At 58.1% G+C, this 23428-nt stretch overlaps 1 protein-coding gene across 1 annotated transcript; it reads right to left on the bottom strand.

The window, feature by feature from the left end:
* Positions 1 to 1313: 1313 nt before the first annotated feature.
* GGCX (gamma-glutamyl carboxylase) lies at positions 1314 to 21884 on the bottom strand. The gene is given in 17 exon segments (XM_030551806.1): positions 1314 to 1430; positions 1433 to 1554; positions 2481 to 2676; positions 2918 to 3065; positions 3352 to 3482; positions 3807 to 3976; positions 4375 to 4526; positions 5542 to 5673; positions 6325 to 6614; positions 7026 to 7085; positions 7088 to 7200; positions 8087 to 8193; positions 8959 to 9037; positions 10302 to 10467; positions 19107 to 19265; positions 21202 to 21411; positions 21803 to 21884. Coding segments are annotated over 17 exon segments (2295 nt in total). The 5' UTR covers positions 21831 to 21884; the 3' UTR covers positions 1314 to 1398.
* Positions 21885 to 23428: the final 1544 nt, after the last annotated feature.

The following is a 23428-nucleotide window of genomic DNA, read 5'->3' as shown; positions in this document are numbered from 1 at the left end:
TCTTCCCTAACCCAGCCTGCACTGATGGAAAACACCCAGGCCACGGGGGCTCCAGCACTCTAGGGATGGCTGCTTGTTCCCTGCTGGGCAGGCTGCATAGGAGGGAGCTCACACATGCTCAGGCCAAGGAGTAACAGTGCCCTGCAGTGCCTTCAACAGAGCCTCACCCCCCAGCACCTAGCTGTCAGGCCTCTGCCCTGAACCCCCAGGCCAGGCACCTACAGGAAGATGGTGCTGGGATCGAGGCAGGCTCTAGGTCACCTCACTCCAAGTGGATGGGGAGGGACAGGCACTGGGGGGTAGGACCCCAGCTGCAGGGATTCTGAGCTGGGTATGAGCAGGAGCACAGGGAGCAGGGGCAGGACCTCCAGGGTGGGGTGGTGGCAGTTAAAAGCAGCAGGACTGGTGGTCAGGGGCAGGCATTAGGGAGGCAGGGGAACATAGGGACAAGTTAGCTAAATATGCTTGTAAGTCTGGAGTCCTGCCCCACGTGTGGGCCCTCCCATCCCAGCAGCACAGAGAGGGCATTGCAGCATGGTGTAGGCTGATACTGCAGAAGAGATAGGGAAAACTGAGCACACAGACAGGGCATGGCTACAGCAACTTTCCAGCAGAACTGGACCCACAGCCCACAAACTCCTTGACAGAGGGGGGCTGCCCAGTGCGGGGGAGGGAAAGTCTGTGTGGATAGGTAGCTGGGCAGCCGCTAACCCCACCCCACAGGCAGTGCAGAGGGAACAGCCCCAGGCTTAGAAACAAGGCGCTTTATTGGGAGAAAAGAGTTAAGACCATTGAGACAGAAGCCACCCCCCACCCCCTCCCTCTGCTGCCCCACCTAATGACTCCAGCTTGGCCAGCCCTCCCCCGAGGTAGCTCAACGTTGAGCATGTCTGTCCCCAGCACCACAAAGGGTCCATGGTAGAGCCAGGCATGGAATCCAGGAGTCCTGACCCCAGGCTGCTCCTCTAACCACTAGGCCCCACTCTCATCCAGAGCGGGGCAGAGAACCAGGAGTCCTGGCTCCCAGCCCCGTGCTCTGCTCCCCCACCTCTTCACACACTTTCCCCCTTCCTTCCTGCAGGCAGTAGTGTTGGCACAGAGCCAGGCTGTTGGCCCAAGCTCAGTTCTCCCGGGACAGAGAACCTGGCCAAGCCGTGGGGCCAAGCCTGGTGCTGTGGGCCCAGGCCTGACGCTCACCAGGACTTTGCACTCGAGGGCCTCAGGCTGTGAGCAGGGGCCTGGTCCCCCTTGCATGAGCACTGCTCCCCATCAGCCCAGCAGAAGCGGGAGACCCAGGGGCATGTGCCTATCCCCGGATAGACTGGGCGATCAGCTGAGATTATGGGGGGAGGGGAATCCCTCGTCTGCAATGTGTCCCTTGGGCCGTCCCCCCTAGGATCAGAGCTCAGCCCGCTCTGGCTCCTTCTGAACCCCTCCGTCCCTGCTGCACCCGCCTCCTGCTGCATGTTGGCGTAGGCCACCTCCCGTGCCAGGTGCTCCAGGGACGGGCGCCCCAGCGCCAGGTTCCTGAGCGAAATACAGGTCATCAGGAAGCTGTGAGGGGAGAGAAAGAGCAAGGATTGGAGATGGGCCCAGAGGGGCATCTCGGGTGGGGGGCAGATCTGGGGGTGTTCAGGTCAGATGGGGGGTGGTTCATGTGGCTGGGGTAGAGGGAGCAGGGAAGGTACAGCAGCTGGGGTGTCATGGCTTGTGCGGAAGGGGGGCCTGGCCCGTGGCTGGGAGGAGGTGGATGCAGTGGTGGGGGCCTGGCAGGGCGTCCAGCGGTAGGGTGACCAGATCACACAGGTGAAATATTGGGACACGGGGGGCAGAGCAAACAAAAAAAAACAAATGCTGGAGCTCCATGCCCTGCCCCACCCTGCACCAGCTTGCCTATGCTCTGTCTCCACCTCCCCCCTCCCTCCAGCACTTGCGCTGCCATACAGCTGATCAGCACAAGCCTGGGAGGGAGGAGGGAGGAGTGCTTGGGGAGAGATCCAATGGGGCAGTGAGGGTGGGACTGAGGGCGCAGGGCCAGGGGGGGATTTGGGGAGGGATGCAGTGGGGGAAGGAGGGGTGGAGTCAAGGTGTGTGAGGGGGGAGGGAGGCATAAGCCCCCCCCCCCCCGCGCCCCGGGCTCCGCTCCACCTGTGAGCGGAGGTAAAACATCGGGACAATTCGTGTCCCAACCTACTTTCAGTCAGGATGTGGGACAAATAAGCAAATATCGGGACTGTCCCGATAAAATCGGGACATCTGGTCACCCTAACCAGCAGTGAGGGGCTGGCCCGTGGCTGGGAGAAAGTGGGTGCAGTGATGGGGGCCTGGCAGGGCGTTTGGCAGTGAGGGGCTGGCCCATGGCTGGGAGAAGGTGGGTGCAGTGGCTGCAGGGCAGTGGGGGGGCTGGTGTGTGGTGGTGGAGGGAATAGCGCCGGGGGGATATATGGCACCGGGGGGCTGGCGCATGACCGGGCTCTCACCTCCGGCGGAATAGGAAGTACTTCCTGGCGGCGAAGCGCTGCAGCCGCTCCCTGAGCGTGGCGTTTCGCCGTCTCTGCAACTCCTCCAATCGCTGCTGGCGCCGCACGAAGGCCTGGACGACGGGGTCTGTCTGCATGGCGTCCCCCAAGGCACCATCTAGGATGGGCTGCAGCTCTGGGGGCAGGGGCTCTGTCTCTGTACGGGGGGGGGGGGGCAGGCATGAGATGGCTTCTCACCCCCAGGGGCCCGTACGCCACAGGGAAGGAGGGAAATGCCCGGGGTGCCCCATGGCAGGGACACAGCCACTGGCGCCCAGCAGTAGGGATCTCTGCCCGCTACTCCCCCCAGCCAGGGCTCCAGGGGATCTGGGCTCAGGGGTCAGTACCAGTCCCAGCAGCCAGGAGCTAGGCTAGGGGGCAGGGCCCCAGAGACTCACCGCTGCCGTTCTTCACCTTGTCCCGCAGCTCCTGCAGCTGGGTCAGGTTCCGCTCCAGGGCCACGTCTGTGGTGTTGACGTAGACGTACATGTAGCAGGAGGGCTCTGGCGACACCGTGTGCACCTTGTGGTACTCGCCCGGGGGCAGCTGGGACATGGGGGGGTCAGCAAGTGGCAGCAGGCCAAGTGGGCTGAGAACCAGCCAACTCTCTGCCCTTGCCAGACGTGCTGAGCCAGAATACAGCTCCCAGCTTGGGGGGGAAGATCCCCCACCCCAGATCTGAAACCAGGACCCCCGGGTCCAGTCCTCATGGCCCCCCAGTGTATCCAGCACATCTAGGCTGAGAACCAGCCAGCCACCCTCGATGGCTCTTCTCCTGCCAGGCAGGGACACAGGCCAGGCATCACCCCTGCCCCCCAAGCCCAGCCCTCACCTGCATCCTGTCCCCTTCCTGCAGTGTGTAGTTCCTCTGCTCCTTGACGATCTCCACCACAACCTCCCCCTTCAGCAGCTGCAGGCTCGTGTTGCCCAGATCCTCACTCACGAAGTTCTCCAGGTGCAGGCCTGGGGGTATAGGAGGGGACATAAAGGATGGTGAGGGCAGCCCCACTGGGACACACCCCCGCACCCTCTGGCCACAGGACACACCAGTGACCCACACTGGCAGCATCTAGAGCTCTGCCCCACTCTAGCAGCAGCTCCTCAGGAGAGGATAACAGCCTCCTACAGCCACCCGGCAACGGAGTAGCTCCTTTAGGTCAAGCTGCAACAGCTGAGGTTTGTGCTCTAAAGGTGCCAGGTTCCAACCCTGCTGATGAGGCAGGGGGGTTGTTCTATTAGTAACAGGAGCCCCCCCCCGCCCCAAAGGAACGGGCTGCAGGCAGATACCTGGGAAATCAGCTATGAAAACCACCTCAGTCTGGTTGTCCAGCGAGCTCTCGATCTCCTGCAGCTTTGCCCTCCAGGGGGACAGGTTGACCAGCAGCGGCTTGAGCCACGGAGTGTGGCGGAAGGGAGACCACTCGGCCCGCACGATGTCCACCTGCGGGTCAAAGAGCCTGGCCGGCGAGAGGGACCCAGTGGGTGCGCCAGAGAAGATGGGTGGGCCATCAGGACGCTCCGGTAGCCAGCTCCCTGCCTGGGTTGTTTCCCCCAGGGAAGTAGGCAGCCAGCCCAGGGTCATTGCAGGACAGAAGGGGCATCAAGTCCCTGAGGTGCCAGCTGCCAGATTGGGTCTGTGATGGGATCCAACACACCCTGTGCTGGAGCCATAGCACTGCCACAGCCCCAGAGCGACACACACACACACACACACACAGGTTCTGTGCAGTGCTACCCAGCAGCCCCTCCCCCTACTCCGTCCTCTCCCTGCTAGGGGACAGCCAAAGGCTGGGCATGGAGCTGGCTGGGCTGAGGCCAGCACAGGGCAGGTAGGACCCCCTGCCCCTGCACTTGCCTCTGCTGGAAGCGGTCGTTGATGGAGACCCAGATGTCGAAGTAGATCTCAGGCTGCGAGACGTTGTAGTTGTGTAGCAGGCGGCTCAGGCAGGTGGCGTACTGTTTCAGCATGTCAGCGTGGTCCTTCCAGCGTCGGCTCTGGGTGAACACCTGCCCGGACACGCCCGCTGAGCCAGGCACCAGCCAGCCAGCCAGCCTTGGGATCCCCAGCCCCCCACAAGTCAGGAGATTTCCATCCCCACGAGCTTCTGCCTCTGAGCCAGCTCTGACCTCCCTACCTCATAGGTTCAGAGGGACGCCAGCCCTCTGTGCAAGGCACAGGGTTGGGGGTCAGGACTCCTGGGTCCCAGCTCTGCGGCTGACTCCCTGGGGGGGGGGGGGGGACTATGGGCAAGTCCCTTCCCTGCTCAGTGCCTCAGTTTCCTCACTTGTAACAGGACAGGGAAATTCAGTCATATCTGCGAGGCTCAGATAGTCCAGCAGAGAAGGCAGCACAGCTGCTGAGGGACAGAGTCATGCCTGAGCGCAGGGCTGGGAGAGCCCCGGCAGAGACCCTCCCCCACATTTCACTCCATGGGAATTCAAACAAACCAATAACCCCCCCCTTTTGACTCCCAGCCCCAGATACAGTCGCATCCCAGCGCAGGGGGCTCCGGCTGGGACACAAGGGCAGGGAACCAGACACTGACAAGCAGAGTTTGGGGAAGATGAGTCAACAGGACTCCTGGGTTCTATCCAGGGCTCAGGGAGGGGAGTGGGGTCTGGTGGGAGCTAGGACACCTGGGTTCTAGCCCTGGCTCTGTAACAGATTTCCTCTGTAACCTTCAGTCAAAAAGCTCCCTGTGCCTCAGTTTCCCCATCCATACAGCAGGGATGGCCTGGGCCCACCTTTGTTTAGTGCCCTGAGACCCTCAGATAGGAGCCCCACTGTCTGTGCTAATTAATATTGTTAATGACCATTAATGTCCACTTCCTCTGGGGCACCAAGCACAGCCAGGCCACAGTGAGGACGCCGGACACAGGGCCAGACTGATTGTCCAGTCCCCTTCGCTGTGCAGGAGGGAAACTGAGGCAGGGAGCAGTGCAGGGATGCCTCAGGGAGTCAGTGGCGGCAATAGAACCCAGGGGTCCTGACTCCGCCCAAGAGTGCAGCGGGGTCACTTACCCCAGGGTTGAGGTAGCCCAGCTCCCCAGTCACACCATCCCGGTAGGTGATCTTTACATGCTGGTGGGAGCGGGAATGGACCATCATGTCCCACGAGTAGCCGTACAGCCCCTTGGTCCAGTTGTTGTAGCCCTGGGGGAGGGGGCAGCACATCAGGGGGAGCATGGGGGGATGGGGAGCAGGGGGGGACAGGAAGCATGGGGGGGATAGGAAGCACATTAGGGGGCAGCGCGGGGGCGATAGGGAGCACGGCGGGGAGCGATAGGGACTATGTTGGAGGGCAATGGGGGGACAGGGCCCACGTCAGGAGGAGCATCGGGGATCCCTGAACCCACCATCAGAGCAGGTTCAAGCCGCTTTCCCAGGGAGCTGGTTTGTGCTGTTGTTTTGCTGCCCCCTGCTGGGCAGTTGGGGATCTGGCTGCTGTTACCCACCTGGCAGCCCCAGCTGTGGGACCATGGCCATCCCACTGGGTCTGTGCAGCTCACATGGGCCACTGGTCACAGGATGGACACCTAGCTCCTAGGGGAAGTCACCCCAGCTGGGAAGGGTCAGGGTGGCCAGCCACAAAGCCAGCTCCCTCCCTGGGAGCCAGGCATCAGCCACGGCTACGAGGTGGGGCAGCACAATGGGTGCTGGGCCAGAGGTACCGGCTTGTCCCTCCGAGGAGCAGCACCCCAGCACCCCTCCCAGCGCTGCCCTCCGCTAGCCCCCAGCTCCTCCTCTCCTCACAGCTCACCCCAAAGGCCTGCGCAGCACGGCCCCAGCCGCCGGGGCCCCTACCTGGGTAATGAAGTGGGAGTAGGGCAGGAAGAGCTGCTCCAGCACATACAGCACGGTGAAGAGGGCCCCCAGCTTCTGGCGGAGCCCCGGCCCTCGCTCCCCCCTGCTCCGGCCCTTGCGCTTGGACCCCCCGTACACGCACGCCTCGCTGGGCTGCGGCGGCTCCATGGAGGGCAGGAGCCTTCGGAGACAGGCCGGGAACCTGGCACCCAGGCGGCGCGGCCAGTCCGGGGAGCAGAACAAGGGGCTGGTGGCAAGCATGGTGTAGGAGAACATGCCTGTGGGGAGAACTGAGCCATCAGCCAGGGAGCTCCCCTCCCCTCAGGCAAGGCCAGGGGCACTGGCTGGGCTGGGGTTAGAGCAGCTATGGGGGGCCAGGACTCCTGGGTTCTCTGCCAGTGCTGGAGGAAAGGCTGGGAGCGAGGATTCCATTCCCAGCTCTGGGAGAGGATTGGTCACAGGAGGGTTTAGAGCAGGACACTCCCGGGTTCTCTCCCAGTGCTTGGGGGGGGGTCATTGAGTGGGTTACAGGGAGGAGGGTCTGAAGCCAGGACTGGGAGGTTCTCTCCCCAGTGCTGGGGGACGGGGGGGGTGTCGCGTGGGTTAGAGCGGCAGGGCTGGGGCCAGGACTCCTGGGTTCTCTCCCATTGCTGGGAAGGGATGTGGGGGGTGGGAGTAGGACTCCTGGGTTCTGTCCCCACACCAGCCCCCTTACCGATCGAAGAGCTGCGAGTTCATGCAGTGGAAGTAGGAGACAAAGAGAGTGCTGCCGGGCGGGTTGCATCAAAGACCAGCAGGGTAACAGCCGTCAGGTCCAGCATCAGGCCTCCACCATGCACCACCAGCAGGCTGGTCATCTCCTCAGACAGCACCAGCCTGGGGAGCACGCAGGAGGGGAGACTCCCATCCCCTGCCCTGATGAGAGAGCCTTCTCCCCTGCAGCCGCCTGCAGGTTGCCTCCCCACCCCCCGGACTGCCTGTGTTCTCTGCCCCACAGCGCACCAAGCCCGTATCCGAGCACCCAGGGGAGCAGGGCTGGTGATGCCACAGCCCCTTCATTGCATTGACGGTGGTGGCTGGGAGGTGATGGCTGCCCTGGCTGGGCTAGAGAGGGAAATACAGGCCCCAGCCCCAGCCCCCTCCCAGCCTGAACTTCCAGGGCCCCTTCCCTCTCCCTAGGTCCCCTTCACTTGGTAACAGCCATTCGGATCCCAGACCTGAGCCTTCGAGACCCCAGATCTCAGAGTTTGGGGCAGATTGTCCTGCATTTGAAGCCTTGGTGCAAAGACTTGGGGGGCATCTATCTCCTAGCACCCAACTCTCCCCACCACCATGGTCTGCCCAGCACGTCAGGGGTCCAGCATATAGGGGGGTCATGCCTGGCGACACAGGGCAGTCAGACATCCCCATGTCACCCAGCGCCCAGTAAGTGACACATACACACCCCGTCCGGAGCATGAGGCAAACCCAGAGGAGCCAGCCAGCCTCCCTTGTGCCAGCTGGGGGATTTCAGTGCAGGGGCCTGTTGTGTTCGTGTGCAAGTGACCTGGCGTGAGCCAGTGTGTTTCATGCGTGAGCTCCCAGCTCAGGCCGAGCAGCCATGGGGAGGTCCCCACACAGGCACTGGCCAAGCTGGGCGATCGGTGTTAGTGCTTGGCCAACCGCCATCAGTGCCAACGTCTTCCGTGGCAGCGCCCCAGCGGGACGATGAACCCAGAGCTCACACCGCCCCCAGGGCTGCCCCCGTCACCCCAACACTCACTTGAAGGGGTCGAAGAGCCAGTGACGGGACAGCGACCCCATGGAGTAGCCCTCCACCCAGTCAGCATCCAGCTTCTTGATGCCCGCAATGAAGTAGACGATGAAGATCTGGGTGACACAAAGCGCCCGTGAGCAACCCCAGCCAGCCACCTGGCTCCCAGCACAGCCAGCACCAGGCAAAAAGCGAGGATCGATGAGCGCAGGCCCCAGGAGCTCACACACAGACAAAGGGCCCCATTTACAGGTGAGGGGGATCATCTCTGCCTGCACCTCTGTTACCAGGGTCTCAGAGCACCTCGGTATTGTTATCCCTCCCCCACAGGTGGAGAAACTGAGGCAGAGAGGAGCCAGGATGGGCCCAAGGTCACAGTGAGTCAACAGAAAAGTGGGAATAGAACTCAGGAGTCCTGGCTCCCAGTCTGCCCCGCTCTAACCCACCAGCCTTCACTCCCCTCCCAGAGCCGGGGAGAGAACCCAGGAGTCCTGGCTCCCCCACCCAGGCCATTCTCCTCTCCCAGTCCATCACAGAGCCCTGAGATTTTGAGGGGTGAGCGGAGAGTCTTGCTGCCCTCACCCTCCCAGGCAGTGAGGTACTCTGTGCGCTGCTGCCCCCTAGTGACCAGCCCAAGGGACTGCACCAGCATTCTCCACCCCTTCAGAAGCATGGCCAGAGCCCCCAGCCGATACTCCAGCAGGGGTCCTGACCGACACCCAGGGCAGAGGGCATTGATGTGAGTTGGCGGAGCGGTGGGGGCTGGCCCCTTGCTGGGGACTCGACAGAGGGGCCCAGGGCAGTGCTCCCCTGCAGGGCAGAGCGAGGCAGCGTGGGTGGGGGGAGGCTGCCCGTGGACACCCCCCGGGGCCTGCCTGTACCTGCATGCGCAATACCGTGTAGTTCCACAGGGGCACGTGGGCATTCCTCTTTCGGGGGTGCCGGAGCCCATCGATGGACCTGGGAGGAAGGAGCTGCTGTCAGGGGGCAGCCGTGCCAACATGGGGAGCGGTGCAGCCACAGCTGCCCCCCCGCAGGCACCATAGTAGTTATGCCACAGCCTGGCTAGTGCAGGCTGGGCAGCGGCTCTCAGCTGGGCTCCAGAAGCGCTCCAGCTCCTTCCCAAACAGCTCCCCACCCACAGCTCCGGGGCTGCTCTGCCAGCCCTGCGCTATCCAGGGTCAGACTATCTGAGCACAATGGTCCCATCTGGCCTGGGGATCTGGCTTTGCTGCAGGTCAGGTGCCATTTTTAGGCTAGAGAAGCAGAGGCCGTAAGTGATGTAGAAGGGCCCAGGTGGGGCTGGGTCAGGTTTCATCGGGGAGCTGCAGTTTATTTGTGGCAGTGTGGCTTGGCCTTTGTGCCCAGCCATACAAGTGGGCAATGCAAAGCAGATGCAAGTGGTGCTCAGATTGCAAGGTTTCCCCCTGGGCAGAATGGGGGGTTCGGGTATATAGATTTGGGGCCTAATCCCCATTGACCCATCCTGCAGCTCCAGGAGAGGGGCACCAACATGACACCAGAGTGACAGCGGTGCCTCACCCTGGGGCTCTACCCTGCCCATTGGCACGAGGCTTGGCTCACAGAAGCTGAGTCTGATGGGTGCTCGTGACATGTATTCATCAGCACCGTGGCTGATCTCTGCACTGCTGTCACACAGAGTTTGCAGCTGGAGGAAGTTGGTTTGGTTTTTGCAGGCAGCTGCTTTACCTCACCACGCCGTTGCGCACAAGACGGATCATGGAGACACGCGTGACAGAGCTACCAGCATGAGGGCATCTTGGCAGGGCTCCAGCACTGGGAAATGCAGCCTATGTCCCAGCCAGCCCGTATGTTGTGTGACTAAAACGGCTCCAGGTGCCGTGCCAAGATAGAACTGGTCTCATTCTTCAGGAGGGGAAAGAGCCTTTGGACCTGGGAAGGGGCCCCCCACCTCTTCGGACATCAGGGCTCCTGGGGCCTTGCCACAGCTCTGGCTGGAAGAACAGAGCCAGGCTGCCTGGTGCACCCGGGAGTCCCAGCCAGGGCCCCCATGATCAGCAGCGGTGTCAGCACCCAGCAGGCACACAGGGTCCTGGGTTTGGCAGGAGGGCTGAGGTGGGGATCCGAGAGGAGAAAGGGCTGAGTCAGAGCCAGTTTCAAGAGCCCTGGCCCCCAGCCCCTCCCTGCCACTTGCTCTGCCCCCCACCTCCCCGACGTGCGCCCCCTGCCTGCCCCACCCTACCAGTAGCGATTGGCGTCCATGAAGGTGAGCTGGAAACCGAGGAGGCCGTAGAGGTAGGAGTGGTTGTTCCAGGCCGTCTTGTCCAAGAGGAAGACGTACCAATAGGGCAGCATGAAGAGCAGGCAGCTCATCCGGTAGCAGCAGCCCAGCATGATCCCCAGGGCACCTGGGACAGGTGGGAGGGATTCAGCAGGGGCCAGGGATCTCCCCTCCTGCCCAGGGCTCCCCAGCCTGGACCCCATGCTGCCAGCACCATTCTAGGATTCCCTAGGGAGGTGGTGGAATCTCCTTCCTTAGAGGTTTTTAAGGCCCGGCTTGACAAAGCCCTGGCTGGGATGATTTAGTTGGGGTTGGTCCTGCTTTGAGCAGGGAGTTGGACTGGATACTTCCTGAGGTCCCTTCCAACCCTGATGTTCTATTCTATGATCCTGCTGGCCATGGCTCTGAGCCTATCCCTGCATGGGGCCTGGCCCAGCCTGGGGGTCAGTATAGGGCACAGGGCCACCAGTTAGCAGAGCAGCCATGCCATGCCTGTGTCTGGGATGGTCCTGGCAAGCCCCTGTCCCCAAATGGGACGTAAGCCCCAATCTCAAACCGGTCAGGGCCCCTCAGACACTGCACCCCCCAATCTTCCCAGCCCAGCCCATGACCCCCTGATCCCTCAGCACCCCCCTGTGATGCTCTGTACCTCGGAGGAACACCCTACACCCCCACGTTCACCGTCATAAAATGATTGTGTGGTATCCAGTGCAAAGTTTGTCATGCCGGGTGTCTTCGGAAGGCTGATGATGCACTGAGCAGTGTTGTCACAGTGATGTTGTAGGTTGTAATTTCATGTATATAGTTACAAGGCTGAAAATGTGTCCTCATGGCTTAAAGCAGTGGCTCTAACTTTTGTACTGGTGACCCCTTTCACATAGCAAGCCTCTGAGTGTGACCCCCCCTTATATAAAAAAGTGTTTTTAATTTGTATTTAGTACCATTATAAATGCTAGAAGCAAAGCGGGGTTTGAGGTGAAGGTTGACAGCTCACGACCCTGCATGTAATCACCTCATGACCCCCTCAGGGGTCCCTACCCCCAGTTTGAGAACCCCTAGCTTAAAGCAAGCCCAGGCAAAAACTCTCCAAGAGCAGAGAGGCAGTTCGTACCTCATCAGGGCAAGTATGGGACAAACCCAGCCCAGCCTGGCAGGAACAAAGGACACTGGCTAGGCAGCAACAAAAGGATCTGTTGGACCCTAGAGAGAGTCACTCCTTTCCTTTGGGCAGTTTGGGACTGCAATGAGGTAATGCTCACCTGACTCTGAAGGGGTGGGGTGCGGGGGCAAAGCCAAGAGGAAACAAAGGACATGATAAAAGGGAGAGACCTTTGCCCTGTTCTCTCTTCCACCTACATCTACAGACATCGCCACCAAACGACTGAAGCGCTGATCAAAGGGGAGAGTCTGGCTGAAAAGGAACCAGCCAGCCTGTGATGAGAAGCATCTAAGTTTGTGAGGACACTGAAAGCGTTAAGATCAGCTTAGAATGAGTTTTGCTTTTATTTCATTTGACCAAATCTGACTTGTTATGATTTGACTCATAATCACTTATATCTACTTTTATAGCTAATAAATCTCTTTGTTTGTTCTACCTGAAGCAGTGCATTTGGTTTGCAGTGTGTCAAGAAACTCCCCTTGGGATAACAAGCCTGGTACAGATCAATTTCTTTGTTAAATTGACAAACTCATAAGCTTGCAGCATCCAGCGGGCATAACGACACTGCAAGACGGAGGTTCCTAGGGTTGCGTCTGAGACCGGAGATATTGGCTGGTGTCATTCGGTTGCAAGTAGCTGGGAGCAGCTGACATGCCAGAGGCTGTGTGTGAACAGCCTAGGAGTGGGGTTCTCACAGCAGAGCAGGGTCAGGCTGGCTCCCAGAGTCGAGCATTGGAGTGACCTAGCAGATCACTGGTCCAGACAACACCAGGGGAACGTCACAGTGGTGCAGCGAGCAGGGTGTATGCGCGGCTTGTTACTCAAAGTGAAGTTCACACTTTAAGCACTGATATTTGAGATTTTATGTGAGTCTTAAGTGCAGTGGCTAAGAACAGTCAGGGGGAGGTCACAGGTTTGTTATTTTCTGTTTATTCCCGAAGGGGAAATAGGGGCAGAAAAGCAGGAACATGGGTGAAAGCAGTGAAGCGATTGCAAAGTTGGAGCTTTTTAGTCTGCAGAACAAGAGCGGGAGCACTAGCGATTATTGCAACTGAAAGAATTGGAGATAAAGGAAAAAGAAAAAGAGGCTGCACACAGAAGGGCCATGGAAGAAAAAGAGAGAGAGCGAAACCACCAACTGGACCAGCTAGAGAAGCAGAACCAGACCCCAACTCCCCAACGACTCCCATCACTCCAAAAATCCACAAGTGGGAACACTTATGTCCTGCATACAGTGAGGACGATGGTACTGCTGAATAACTGACTGCCTTCGAAGGCTGTGTGTAATACTTGAAATCCCTGATAAGAGAGTTCCTACCATGATTGCAAAATTAACTGGCAAAGCTCGAAATGCATTCAGTGGGATGCCTATTGAAGATGCTTTAGTCTATTGTAAATTTAAAGATACTGTTTTGCGAAGTTTTCAGATTCCCCCTGAAACATATAGAGTTCCATTTAGGAATCTGAAGAGGGCTATTGGGATGAGTAATGGGGAATATGTAAACCAAATGATCAATTTGTTCCGGAAATGGGTGCGGGGTAAGGAGACGGGAAGTTTTGAGGGAATGTTGGATCTTGTTGTTCAAGAGCATTTCCTAAGCATATGTAAGGCAGGCGTAAAGCAGTGTCTATGGGACAAAGATGTAAAGTCTGTGGATGAGGTGGCTTTTTTAGCTGATGCCTTTGAACAGAATCAGGCTTCTACTGGGGGCAGGCCACAGAAAGAGGGGTTTAAAACTGGTGGGAAGGGAGGATCCCATTTTGCCCCTGGGAAGACAGAACGGGGTTGGGAGCCTAAACACTCTCTTAGGCCATGTCTACATCTAAAATTTTGCAGCGCTGGTAGTTACAGCTGTATTAGTACAGCTGTATAGGGCCAGCGCTGCAGAGTGGCCACACTTACAGCAACCAGCGCTGCAAGTGGTGTTAGATGTGGCCACACTGCAGCGCTGTTGGGCGGCTTCAAGGGGGGGTTCGGGGAACGGGAGAGCAAACCGGGGAAGGAGACCAGCTTCGCAGCGGTTTGCTCTCGCGTTCCCGGAGCCACCCTGCAAACCGCAGGGAAGGAGAACCGCTTGCTCGGCGGTTCGGGGAACGAGAGAGCAAACCGGGAAAGGAGACCAGCTTCGCCGCGGTTTGCTCTCGCGTTCCCGGAGCCACCCAGCAAACCGCAGGGAAGGAGACCTGCTTGCTCGGGGCTCCGGGAACTAGAGAGCAAACCGGGAAAGGAGACCCGCTTCGCCGCGGTTTGCTCTCGCGTTCCCGGAGCCACCCAGCAAACCGCAGGGAAGGAGACCTGCTTGCTCAGGGTTCCGGGAACGAGAGAGTAAACCGGGAAAGGAGACCCGCTTCGCCGCGGTTTGCTCTCGCGTTCCCGGAGCCACCCAGCAAACCGCAGGGAAGGAGACCTGCTTGCTCGGGGTTCCGGGAACAAGAGAGCAAACCGGGAAAGGAGACCCGCTTCGCCGCGGTTTGCTCTCCCGTTCCCTGAGCAAGCAGGTCTCCTTCCCTGCGGTTTGCTGGGTGGCTCCGGGAACGCGAGAGCAAACCGCGGCGAAGCTGGTCTCCTTTCCCGGTTTGCTTCTCGCGTTCCCGGAGCCACCCAGCAAACCGCAGGGAAGGAGACCTGCTTGCTCGGGGCTCCAGGAACTAGAGAGCAAACCGGGAAAGGAGACCCGCTTCGCCGCGGTTTGCTCTCGCGTTCCCGGAGCCACCCTGCAAACCGCAGGGAAGGAGACCTGCTTGCTCGGGGAACGGGAGAGCAAACCGCGGCGAAGCTGGTCTCCTTTCCCGGTTTGCTCTCGCGTTCCCGAACCCCCCTGCAAACCGCAGGGAAGGAGACCTGCTTGCTCGGGGTTCCGGGAACGCGAGAGCAAGCTGGGGAAGGAGACCAGCTTGATTACCAGAGGCTTCCTCCTTCCACGGAGGTCAAGAAAAGCGCTGGTAAGTGTTTACATTGGATTACCAGCGCTGGATCACCAGCGCTGGATCCTCTACACCCGAGACAAACGGGAGTACGGCCAGCGCTGCAAACAGGGAGTTGCAGCGCTGGTGATGCCCTGCAGATGTGTACACCTCCTAAGTTGCAGCGCTGTAACTCCCTCACCAGCGCTGCAACTTTCTGATGTAGACAAGCCCTTTGTCCAAAAACATTCCTCTACTGGTAACTCTCATCCCAAATCTCCTGTTAAAGCAGAAGAGCCCAGAAGGTGCAATCAGTGTAATTCCACTGATCACCTGAGGAATAAATGCCCTGTGCTAGGAGGAAGCAGGCAACCAATAGCTCGTGTTAGTTCTGCTGTCCTCACCACAGAACCCCCAGGCCATTGAAACCTATCATATTGGTTCTGTGACATCATCCTCTGCAGGACCAGACATGGAGCATGTTTCAGCTGTCCAAATTGATGGCAGGGAATGCTTGGGGCAGAGGGATACAGGGGCCCAGATCTCTCTGGTTAAGCAGAGTGTGGTTCCAAAGGCCAGTATAAGATCTCTCTCCTGCCATCCATTTCCACCCTCTGACAAACAGAGGCTAGGGACACCATTCCCTACCCATCCTGGCTAATAGCCATTAATGGACTTAGCCTCCATGAATTTATCCAGTTCTCTTTTAAACACTGTTATAGTCCTAGCCTTCATAACTTCCTCAGGCAAGGAGTTCCACAGGTTAATTGCACTGTGTCAAGAAGAACTTCCTTTTATTTCTTTTACACCTGCTGCCCGTTAATTTCATTTGGTGGCCCCTAGTTCTTATATTATAGGAAAAAGTAAATAACTTTTCCTTATTTACTTTCTTCACACCACTCACGATTTTATATACCTCTATCATATCCCCCCTTAGCCTCCTCTTTTCCAAGCTGCAGACTCCTAGCCTCTTTAATCTCTCCTCATATGGGACCTTCTCCAAACCCCTTTTCTGAATTTTTTCTAATGCCAGTATATCTTTTTTGAGATGAGACCACATCTGTACGCAGTATTCAAGATGTGGGTGTACCATGGATTTATATAAGGGCAATAAGATATTCTCCGTCTTATTCTCTATCCCTTTTTTAATGATTCCTAACATCCTGTTTGCTTTTTTGGCCACCTCAGCACACTGCATGGATGTCTTCAGAAAACTACTCACGATGACTCCAAGATCTCTTTCCTAATTGTAGCTAAATTAGCCCCCATCATATTGTATGTATAGTTGGGGTTATTTTTTCCAATGTGCATTACTTTACATTTATCCACATTCAATTTAATTTGCCATTTTGTTGCCCAATCACTTAGTTTTGTGAGATCTTTTTGAAGTTCTTCACAGTCTGCTTTGGTCTTAACTATCTTTGAGCAGTTTAGTATCATCTGCAAATTTTGCCACCTCACTGTTTACCCTAGGGCGAAAGCAGATTCCTTGTACCATTAGCTAAAATCCATGTGGTGTGGGAAGGTTTGGAAAGTGTTCTGACTGTGGGGGTGATGGAACACCTCCTATTCCACCTGCTCCTTGGAAATGATTTTTTCCGTGCAGCTCAGATTAGAATATTTGCCTGCAACAGGAGGGAGTGTTATGCTGGGACCCTCGAAGGAGGGAAAGGGTACGGTCTCAGGAACTGCTGAGGAATGGGAGAAAGTCTCTTTCATTCTTCTGCAGCAGGGAGTAGCCACATGCTTCCAGGTGGGAGGGTGTTGAGACCAACTCCTGCACTGCAGCTGGAGGCAACATCAGGAAGGGATGGGGTTGTAATGCCAGCCAGGGAGAGACCTATCCAGGTTGCTAGCTGCCAGCAGGTTGTGGCTCAACCAGAGGCAAACCGGGCTCTAGGGAGCATAGAGAAATCTGTCCCAGAGGAGAGCCCAGAGAAGGGGCAGGGGGATCTCAGAAACCACTAAAGTGGGTGAGGATTCCTGTGACTAACACAGAGAAGCAGGTGCTTCCAAATGTGGGAGGGGCTGAGATTAGCTCCTTTCCAGCAGAAGGCAATGTGCCCTCAGGTGCAGGGGCAGGAGAAGGGTTGTCTGGGATTAAGGAAACTGTCCCAGTTGTTCATCTGCAGAACTCTGCCAGCTAACAAGAGACAGACCCCTTCTTAGGGAGCACAGAGGAATGTGTCTTAGATGGGGGACCAGAGGAGGAAACTGGGGAAGGAATAGTGGGGGTACAGGAATGTCTCCTCACTAGTCACTTGGGGCAGGATGCCCAGGACACTCAGTCTGTGACCCAGGTTTTCAGAGGGAACTGTGTAACTGACCTCCTGGAGGGGAGCAGTCACACAGCTGACTTCTTGGGGACAGACAAAGGGGTGGCAGAGGTACCCCAATCCAGGTCCCCATTTTTCAGGATGCTATTTCTGAGATGTTTTTGGAAAGTAACTGTGTCTCTTTACACCAAGATGCAGCAGGTTTCAGTGGTAGCCGTGTTAGTCTGTATCAGCAAAAAGAACGAGGAGTCCTTGTGGCACATTAGAGACTAACACATTTATTTGGGCATAAACTTTCATGGGCTAAAACACACTTCATCAGGTGCATGGAGTGGAAAATACAGTAGGAAGATACATAACAGTACATGTTAATACATGTTCGTTGGTACGGCAACTCCCATCTTTTCATGTACTGTTATATACCTTATACATTTGTTAGTCTCTAAGGTGCCACAAGGACTCCTCGTTGTTTTTGTAACAGCAGAGGAGTTGAGACCAGGAACTGGCCAGGGGATAGTCTGTCAGAATATAGACAACCCAACTCACAGAACGGGGGTGCTTTCCCCCAGGTTAGTGCGACACAGAGAGCAGTTATGGCAGAGCTGCTGGGAAAGGGTGAATGTGATCAAAGGGTAAACACACCTTGCCCACAGAGCACAGCCCTCTAGGGGGCAGGGAAGGACCCAGTGCTGGGAGAAGGAAACACCAGGTAACTCCAAAGGGAGAGCTGGATTTCCTACATATGAAGACCCCTCCCCAAAGGGTCAGTCCATGTGCAGGATCCCCCTGGACCCTTATCTTGCCCGACCCTGAGATATCAAAAAGCCAGAAACATTATTAAATTAAGAACCAACACAGAGGGGAACCCTGGAGGGAAGGAAAAGCCAGTGACTGACTACATGGGAGAGAGCCAAAGGACACCATGGGTAATGAACAAACTAACCTCAAACTAGACTATCTGAACAGAGGGCATGCTCCATCTGTGACAAAAATGTTTGGTATTAATGTTAAGTTTTTGGGATAAGAATTTTGACATGCATGTTAAACCTTCTGATAATGCTACTTTTCAATAAACACCTGCAAACGGGTTTAAAGCTTATCACAGAAGAGAAACCATAAAAAACCTGGTTTGCTGTGTGTGAATGGGGAAAATGAGGCACACTGCATCATGGCCTTAATGGCTGGGTGCCAAGAGAATTATAACAAACTGCCTTTGAGCTAGTCTTGCAGTAAACTTAGAGGGGAGGTGTGTCCCTCTGTACCTGGGGGGAACACCCTGCACCCACATGTTCATCCTTGTAAAATGATTGTTCGATATCAATGCAAAGTTTGTCATGTTAGGTGTCTTTACAAGGCTCATGATGCACTGAACATTGTTGTTGTAGTGATGTTACAGTAATTGTTGTTATAGTAATGTTGTAGGTTATCATTTCATGTATATAGTTATGAGGCTGAAAATATGTCCTCATGGCTTAAAACAAGCCCAGGCAAAAACTCTCCAGAAGCAGAGGGTCAGTTCACACCTCATCAGGGCATGTATGAGACAAACCCAGCCCAGCCACACAGGAACAAAGGACACTGGCTAGGCAGCAACAAAGCATCTGTTGGACTCTCCAGTGAGTCACCCCCTTCCCTTGGTCAGTTTGGGACTGCGATGAGGTAATGCTCACCTGATTCTGAAGTGGGGGGGAGCAAAGCCAAGAGGGAAGAAAGAACATGATAAAAGGAAGAGACCTTTGCCATGTTCTCTCTCTTCCACCTACATCTACACACACCACCACCAAACGACTGAAGCGCTGATCAAAGGGGACAGCCTGACTGAAGGGTAACCAGCCAGCCTGTGGTGAGAAGCAGCTACATTTGTGAGGACATTTAAAGCGTTAAGATCAGCTTAGAATGTGTTTTGCTTTTATTTCATTTGACCAAATCTGACTTGTTATGATTTGACTCAGTCACTTATATCTACCTTTATAGTTAATAAATCTCTTTGTTTGTTCTACCTGAAGCAGTGCGTTTGGTTTGCAGTGTGTCAAGAGACTCCCCTTGGGATAACAAGCTTGGTACAGATCAATTTCTTTGTTAAATTGACAAACTCTCATAAGCTTGCAGTGTCCAGCGGGCATAACTGGACACTTCAAGACAGAGGTTCCTAGGGTTGCGTCTGGGACCAGAGATATTGGCTAGTGTCATTCAGTTGCAAAGAGCTGGGAGCAGCTTACATGCCAGAGGCTGTGCGTGACCAGCAGTGGGGTTCTCACAGCAGAGCAGCGTAGGGCTGGCTCCCAGAGGATTGGAGTGACCTAGCAGATCACCGGTCCAGACAACACCAGAGGGGAACGTCACATTCCCAGATCTCCCAATTCCTCCAGCCCCCCTTGATTCCCCCAGCCCAACCCGCAGTGCCCAGTCCCGGCCCCGTGCTCTCACCCAGCAGCATGACCGCATAGAGCAGGTACATCCAGTCCAGCGGCAGGGGCTCCAGGAAGTTGATGAGGGGGAAGCGACAGACCTCCAGCCCGTCCAGGTACTTATGGTCCAGATAGCTCAGGCCGCGCTCCTGGGGGATGTCCAGGGCCATCAGCAACCCTGAGACACAGGCAGAGGCAGCGTCAGTCATGGGGAAGGTTAATCAATCCCTCACATCCAGCCCAGAGCTAACTGGGACCCCCAGGCTCAGCCAGTCCCCGAGGCAGAGCACGGATTGGGGCCAGCAGCCCGTGCAGTTGGACACTGCCCTGCTGCCCACCTGGCCCAGTTCGGGCACAGGACCCCAGCAATGAGGCAGCCACACCCCACCAAGCACCCACCCGATGGCAAATACCCACAAGGGGATCCCACCCCCCAAGTGGCTCAGTGCAGCGATCCCCTTTTCACAGGCAGGGAAATTGAGCCACAGCAAGGGGATGGGACTCGCCATGGGGTACCCTCAGGAACCCAGGCGCCCTGCCTCCCCACAGGGCTGACCTCACTGGCTGTAGCAGCCCAGCAGGGATCCTGCTGTCCTGCCTCTGGCTGGAAGTAAGGGCCAGAGAGACTCGCTCACCCTGGTAGGCAGCCCCCAGTCTGGCCCAGAGAGCAGCTTGGAGACCCAGCTTGAAACCCCGGGGCCCAGTAGGGCCAATAAGGACCGGGAGAGGCTGCCATAGGCAGCAGGAGCCATGTCATGTGAACACAGCACTTGTGAAAGGTGCCAGGCCTGAAGGGAAATGGACTTGCTCACAGTAAGGCAGCAGGGCTGGGCAGAGAACCCAGGAATCCTGGCTACCAACTCCCCCACCCCCACTCTAACCCACTTCCCTCCTGGAGCTGGGGACAGAACCCAGGAGTCCTGGCTTCCAGCCCTCTTCCTAGCACAATGCTAGGACAGTGTGGTCAGCCTGGACTCCAAGAGGACAGCGCCCCTGACTAAGCCCCCTTTTCCAAAAAGCTCTCCCATCCAAGTGCTGACTCAGCTTGTCCCTGCTTCATAGCATGGCCCCAAGACCCTCCTCGTCCAAGTCCACGAGCCACCTCGTAGGGAGACCCCCATGCCCCACAGCATGGAGGGTTTAACCCCTTTCCCTGCAGGCTCATCGTGAACCACGCGGGCACAGCTACCCACCCTGGCACAAGGCTGTGGGACCTGGGCTGGCCATGGCTTCTGGATCCCTAGGCTGAGCCCTGGGGGCAGGGGGAAGATGCCTTGCACTGCCCCACCATGGGATGGCTAGAGTCAGGGGGTTGAGGAGACCCCATTGTCCAGGCACTGGGGGGCCAGAGGGGCGGGCACCCCTCGGATCTCACTGGAAGCAGGGCTGGGACCACCACATATGCTCCCTCCTGATCACTGGGGCCTCCTCTCCTCCGCACTCTGAGGCCAAAGTCCCTCCCCACCCCCGCAAGCAGAGGACACTGACCCTAACCACATTGCAAAACCAGCCCTGCCCAGACCTGGGAGCAGGGATTGGACCTGCCCCCAACGGCTAGCCAGTGGAACCAGCTGGCAGCCAGACAGTGGCAGGGCAGGGTGGGTGGGACAGGATGTGGGGAGGCTGTGGCTGGCTGGGGGGCATCAGATGTTCTGGACAGGGCCTACAGTAGCACCACTGAGCCCTCTCAAACGGCTGCCTGGTCAGCGGGGGCTGGGTAACCCAGGGATGGATTCCTCTGTATGGACCTGCTAAGCAGGGACAGTCCAGGGGATGACGGATTCCTGCACTTCTCTGCTCCTGGACCCCATGCAGCAGGAGGAGCAGTGAGAGCAAAGTACCAGGACTCCTGGGTCGTCTCCTCAGCTCTCCTTCTAGCCATTCTGTGCCATGGTTTCCCTCCCACAAATGAGAACATCATTAACCTGCCTGGAGTGCCCTGAGATCGGGAGGCTGAGCTTGAGGGAGGGGGAATAAACTGAGCACCGTCTGAGCATTCAAGGGAGGTTAGAGTCCCCGGGGACACAGGACGATATCTGAGGTGCCCTCTCACCAGTCGGGCTCCCCAGAGGAGCAGGGATCCCAGGGGCACGAGCCCTGCCCAGGGCACTCACCGAACAGGAAGCGGAAGACGCCCAGGGAGGCCGGATCCGTGGGTCTGTTGAGCAGGCAGACGAAGCGGTGCCAGCTGGACACATCAGCCCATTCGAAGCCCAGCAGGCGCTTGGCCCAACTGCTGCCCTGCTGTGTGGGCTCCGGCGCCCCCCGCGCCCCCTCACCATCGCGCCGCCTCCGGCCGGGCAAGGACTCTGACAGCAGGGCCGCTGCAAACCAACGGGGTCGGGGGGGGGGGCAGGACAGGTCACTTCATTATTGGGGGGCAGGAGGTTCTCAGCATCCTAGACACCGTGACAGTGCGGGCTCCAGGCGGAGGATCAGCTCACAGCGCCACAGCCCCCCCACCCCCGCTACCCGGCCCCGCCCCCCACAGCGCCCCCCACCCCCGCCCCGCAGCCCCGTTACCCCGGCCCCGCCCCCCACAGCGCCCCCCACCCCGCAGCCCCGTTACCCCGGCCCCGCCCCCCGCAGCGCCCCCCACCCCCGCCCCGCAGCCCCGGGCGGACTGAGCACTAGGCGGGACCCAGCTGCCTGCCCCGGGCCGCGGGGCGGGTGTCCCGGGCGGGAACCCAGGAGTCCGGCTGCGAACCCCGGTACCTGCCGCGCGACCCCGCGAAGGCTCCATCTCCGCGCGGCTCCCGGCGCCCCGCCCCGGTTGCTAGGAGACGCTGCAGAGCGAGCCCCTTGGCCGCAGACACGTCAGCAGCAGCGGCCGCAAAGTGGGGGGGGAGGGCGAGTGTCGCAAGCGCGGGGCGGGCGGCGGCGGCGCTTTGCGGCAGCCCCGGGGCGCCGCTCGGGGGGTCCCCTCCCACTCCCAGCGCTGAGCCGGGCGGAACCCAGGGCCCCACCCAGCCCCGCCTCCTCCCGCGCGGCCCCTCCCCCCCGCGGGCCCTGTCCCGGACGCCTGGGTCCTCCCGCTTCGAGACAGCCCCGCGCTCGGGGTCCTGGCGCCCCGGGACCCCCCCGGCCCGGTCCCACCCTGAGCTCCCAGTCCGGGGGCTTTAATTGGCCTGGGGACCGCGGCGCGTGGCCTCTGCGCGGCAGGCCGGGGCTGCTGGCCGCCTGGGCGGGGCGGTGGGTGAAGGGCGCTGGAGAGACGGGCCGGGGCCGGGAACCGCTTATGCTGCTGCTCCTCGGCCGGCAGACTCGGATCCCTGCCCAGAAACGGCCTCTCGCTGGCCTGGGTAACAGGCCCGCCTCTTATCTCGAGTAACTCCTCAGATAAGGGGCCAGTCGTTAGGACGGGGCGCTAATCAGATTGTCCCCCTGCTTCCGCGACAGGCACCAGGCGGAGCTAGTGTGTGGGCTGGGGGGCAGGGGTGCTGGGTTCTGTTCCCAGCCCGGGGAGGGGAGTGGGGTCTAGTGGTTAGAGCTGGGGGGGGCAGCTCCTGGGTTTTCCCAGCTCTGGGAGTGGGGTTCTGTGCCTGGCTCAGGGTTTTGGGGGCTCAAACCTAACAAAACCCTCCTGGGTTCTGTTCTTGACTCACTGTGTGACTCTGGCCTTTCCCCTCTCAGTGCCTCAGTTTCCCCTGCTGTAGAATGAGGTGGATGAGACTGATCCCTCCTCTTGACAGGGGGCAGGCAGGAGGCCTTTCATGTTGATAAATCTCATTGGGATCCCGCATAAAAGGGCCAGGTACCAGCACTGCTGCTTTGGGTCACGAACACAGAGTTGTAAACCAACACAGACTTTTAATACTGACAATTACCCAGGGCTGGGAAGCTGTAAACAGAGACTGCTGGGAGTGCGGTCTCCAGAACCACCAACCACACATCTCCCTCCCACCCAACTGCCTTTCTCATCTGCTGCTGAATCTGCATTTCCATCCTGCCAGCAGGGGGAGACACGGCCTGGTCTTTGCTTTGCCCCCAGCCCTATACAAACCCCAACTCCTTTTGCTCCCACTGCAGAGCTCAGCCAGGTGCAGCCTCGCTGGGTCTTCACGCTCATCCACTTTGAAGGGAAAAGGCAAAATTTATACATAGCCCAAAAATGTTACATTCTCTGTGGCTCTGACCTGAGCGGGAGGAGGCAGAAAGGACCAGCTTGGTGGGGAACAGGGACAGAGAGATCTCCCCAACATTTCCCGTAGCTGTGGCTTTTTCTGCAAAACAAAATCCAGCCTCCATCTGTTCTCGGTATGAAGAAAACTTTTCCCTGGTGACCCTGAGGAAAACTGCCTGAGTTTGCAGAGAGCCTGAGCTGATTGCTCAGAGATGAAG

The sequence above is a fragment of the Gopherus evgoodei genome, chromosome 2 (assembly GCF_007399415.2).
Source record: "Gopherus evgoodei ecotype Sinaloan lineage chromosome 2, rGopEvg1_v1.p, whole genome shotgun sequence".
NCBI lineage: Eukaryota > Metazoa > Chordata > Testudines > Testudinidae > Gopherus > Gopherus evgoodei.
Note: the sequence above shows the minus strand (reverse complement) of the source record. Positions and strands in the feature narration are given on the sequence as shown.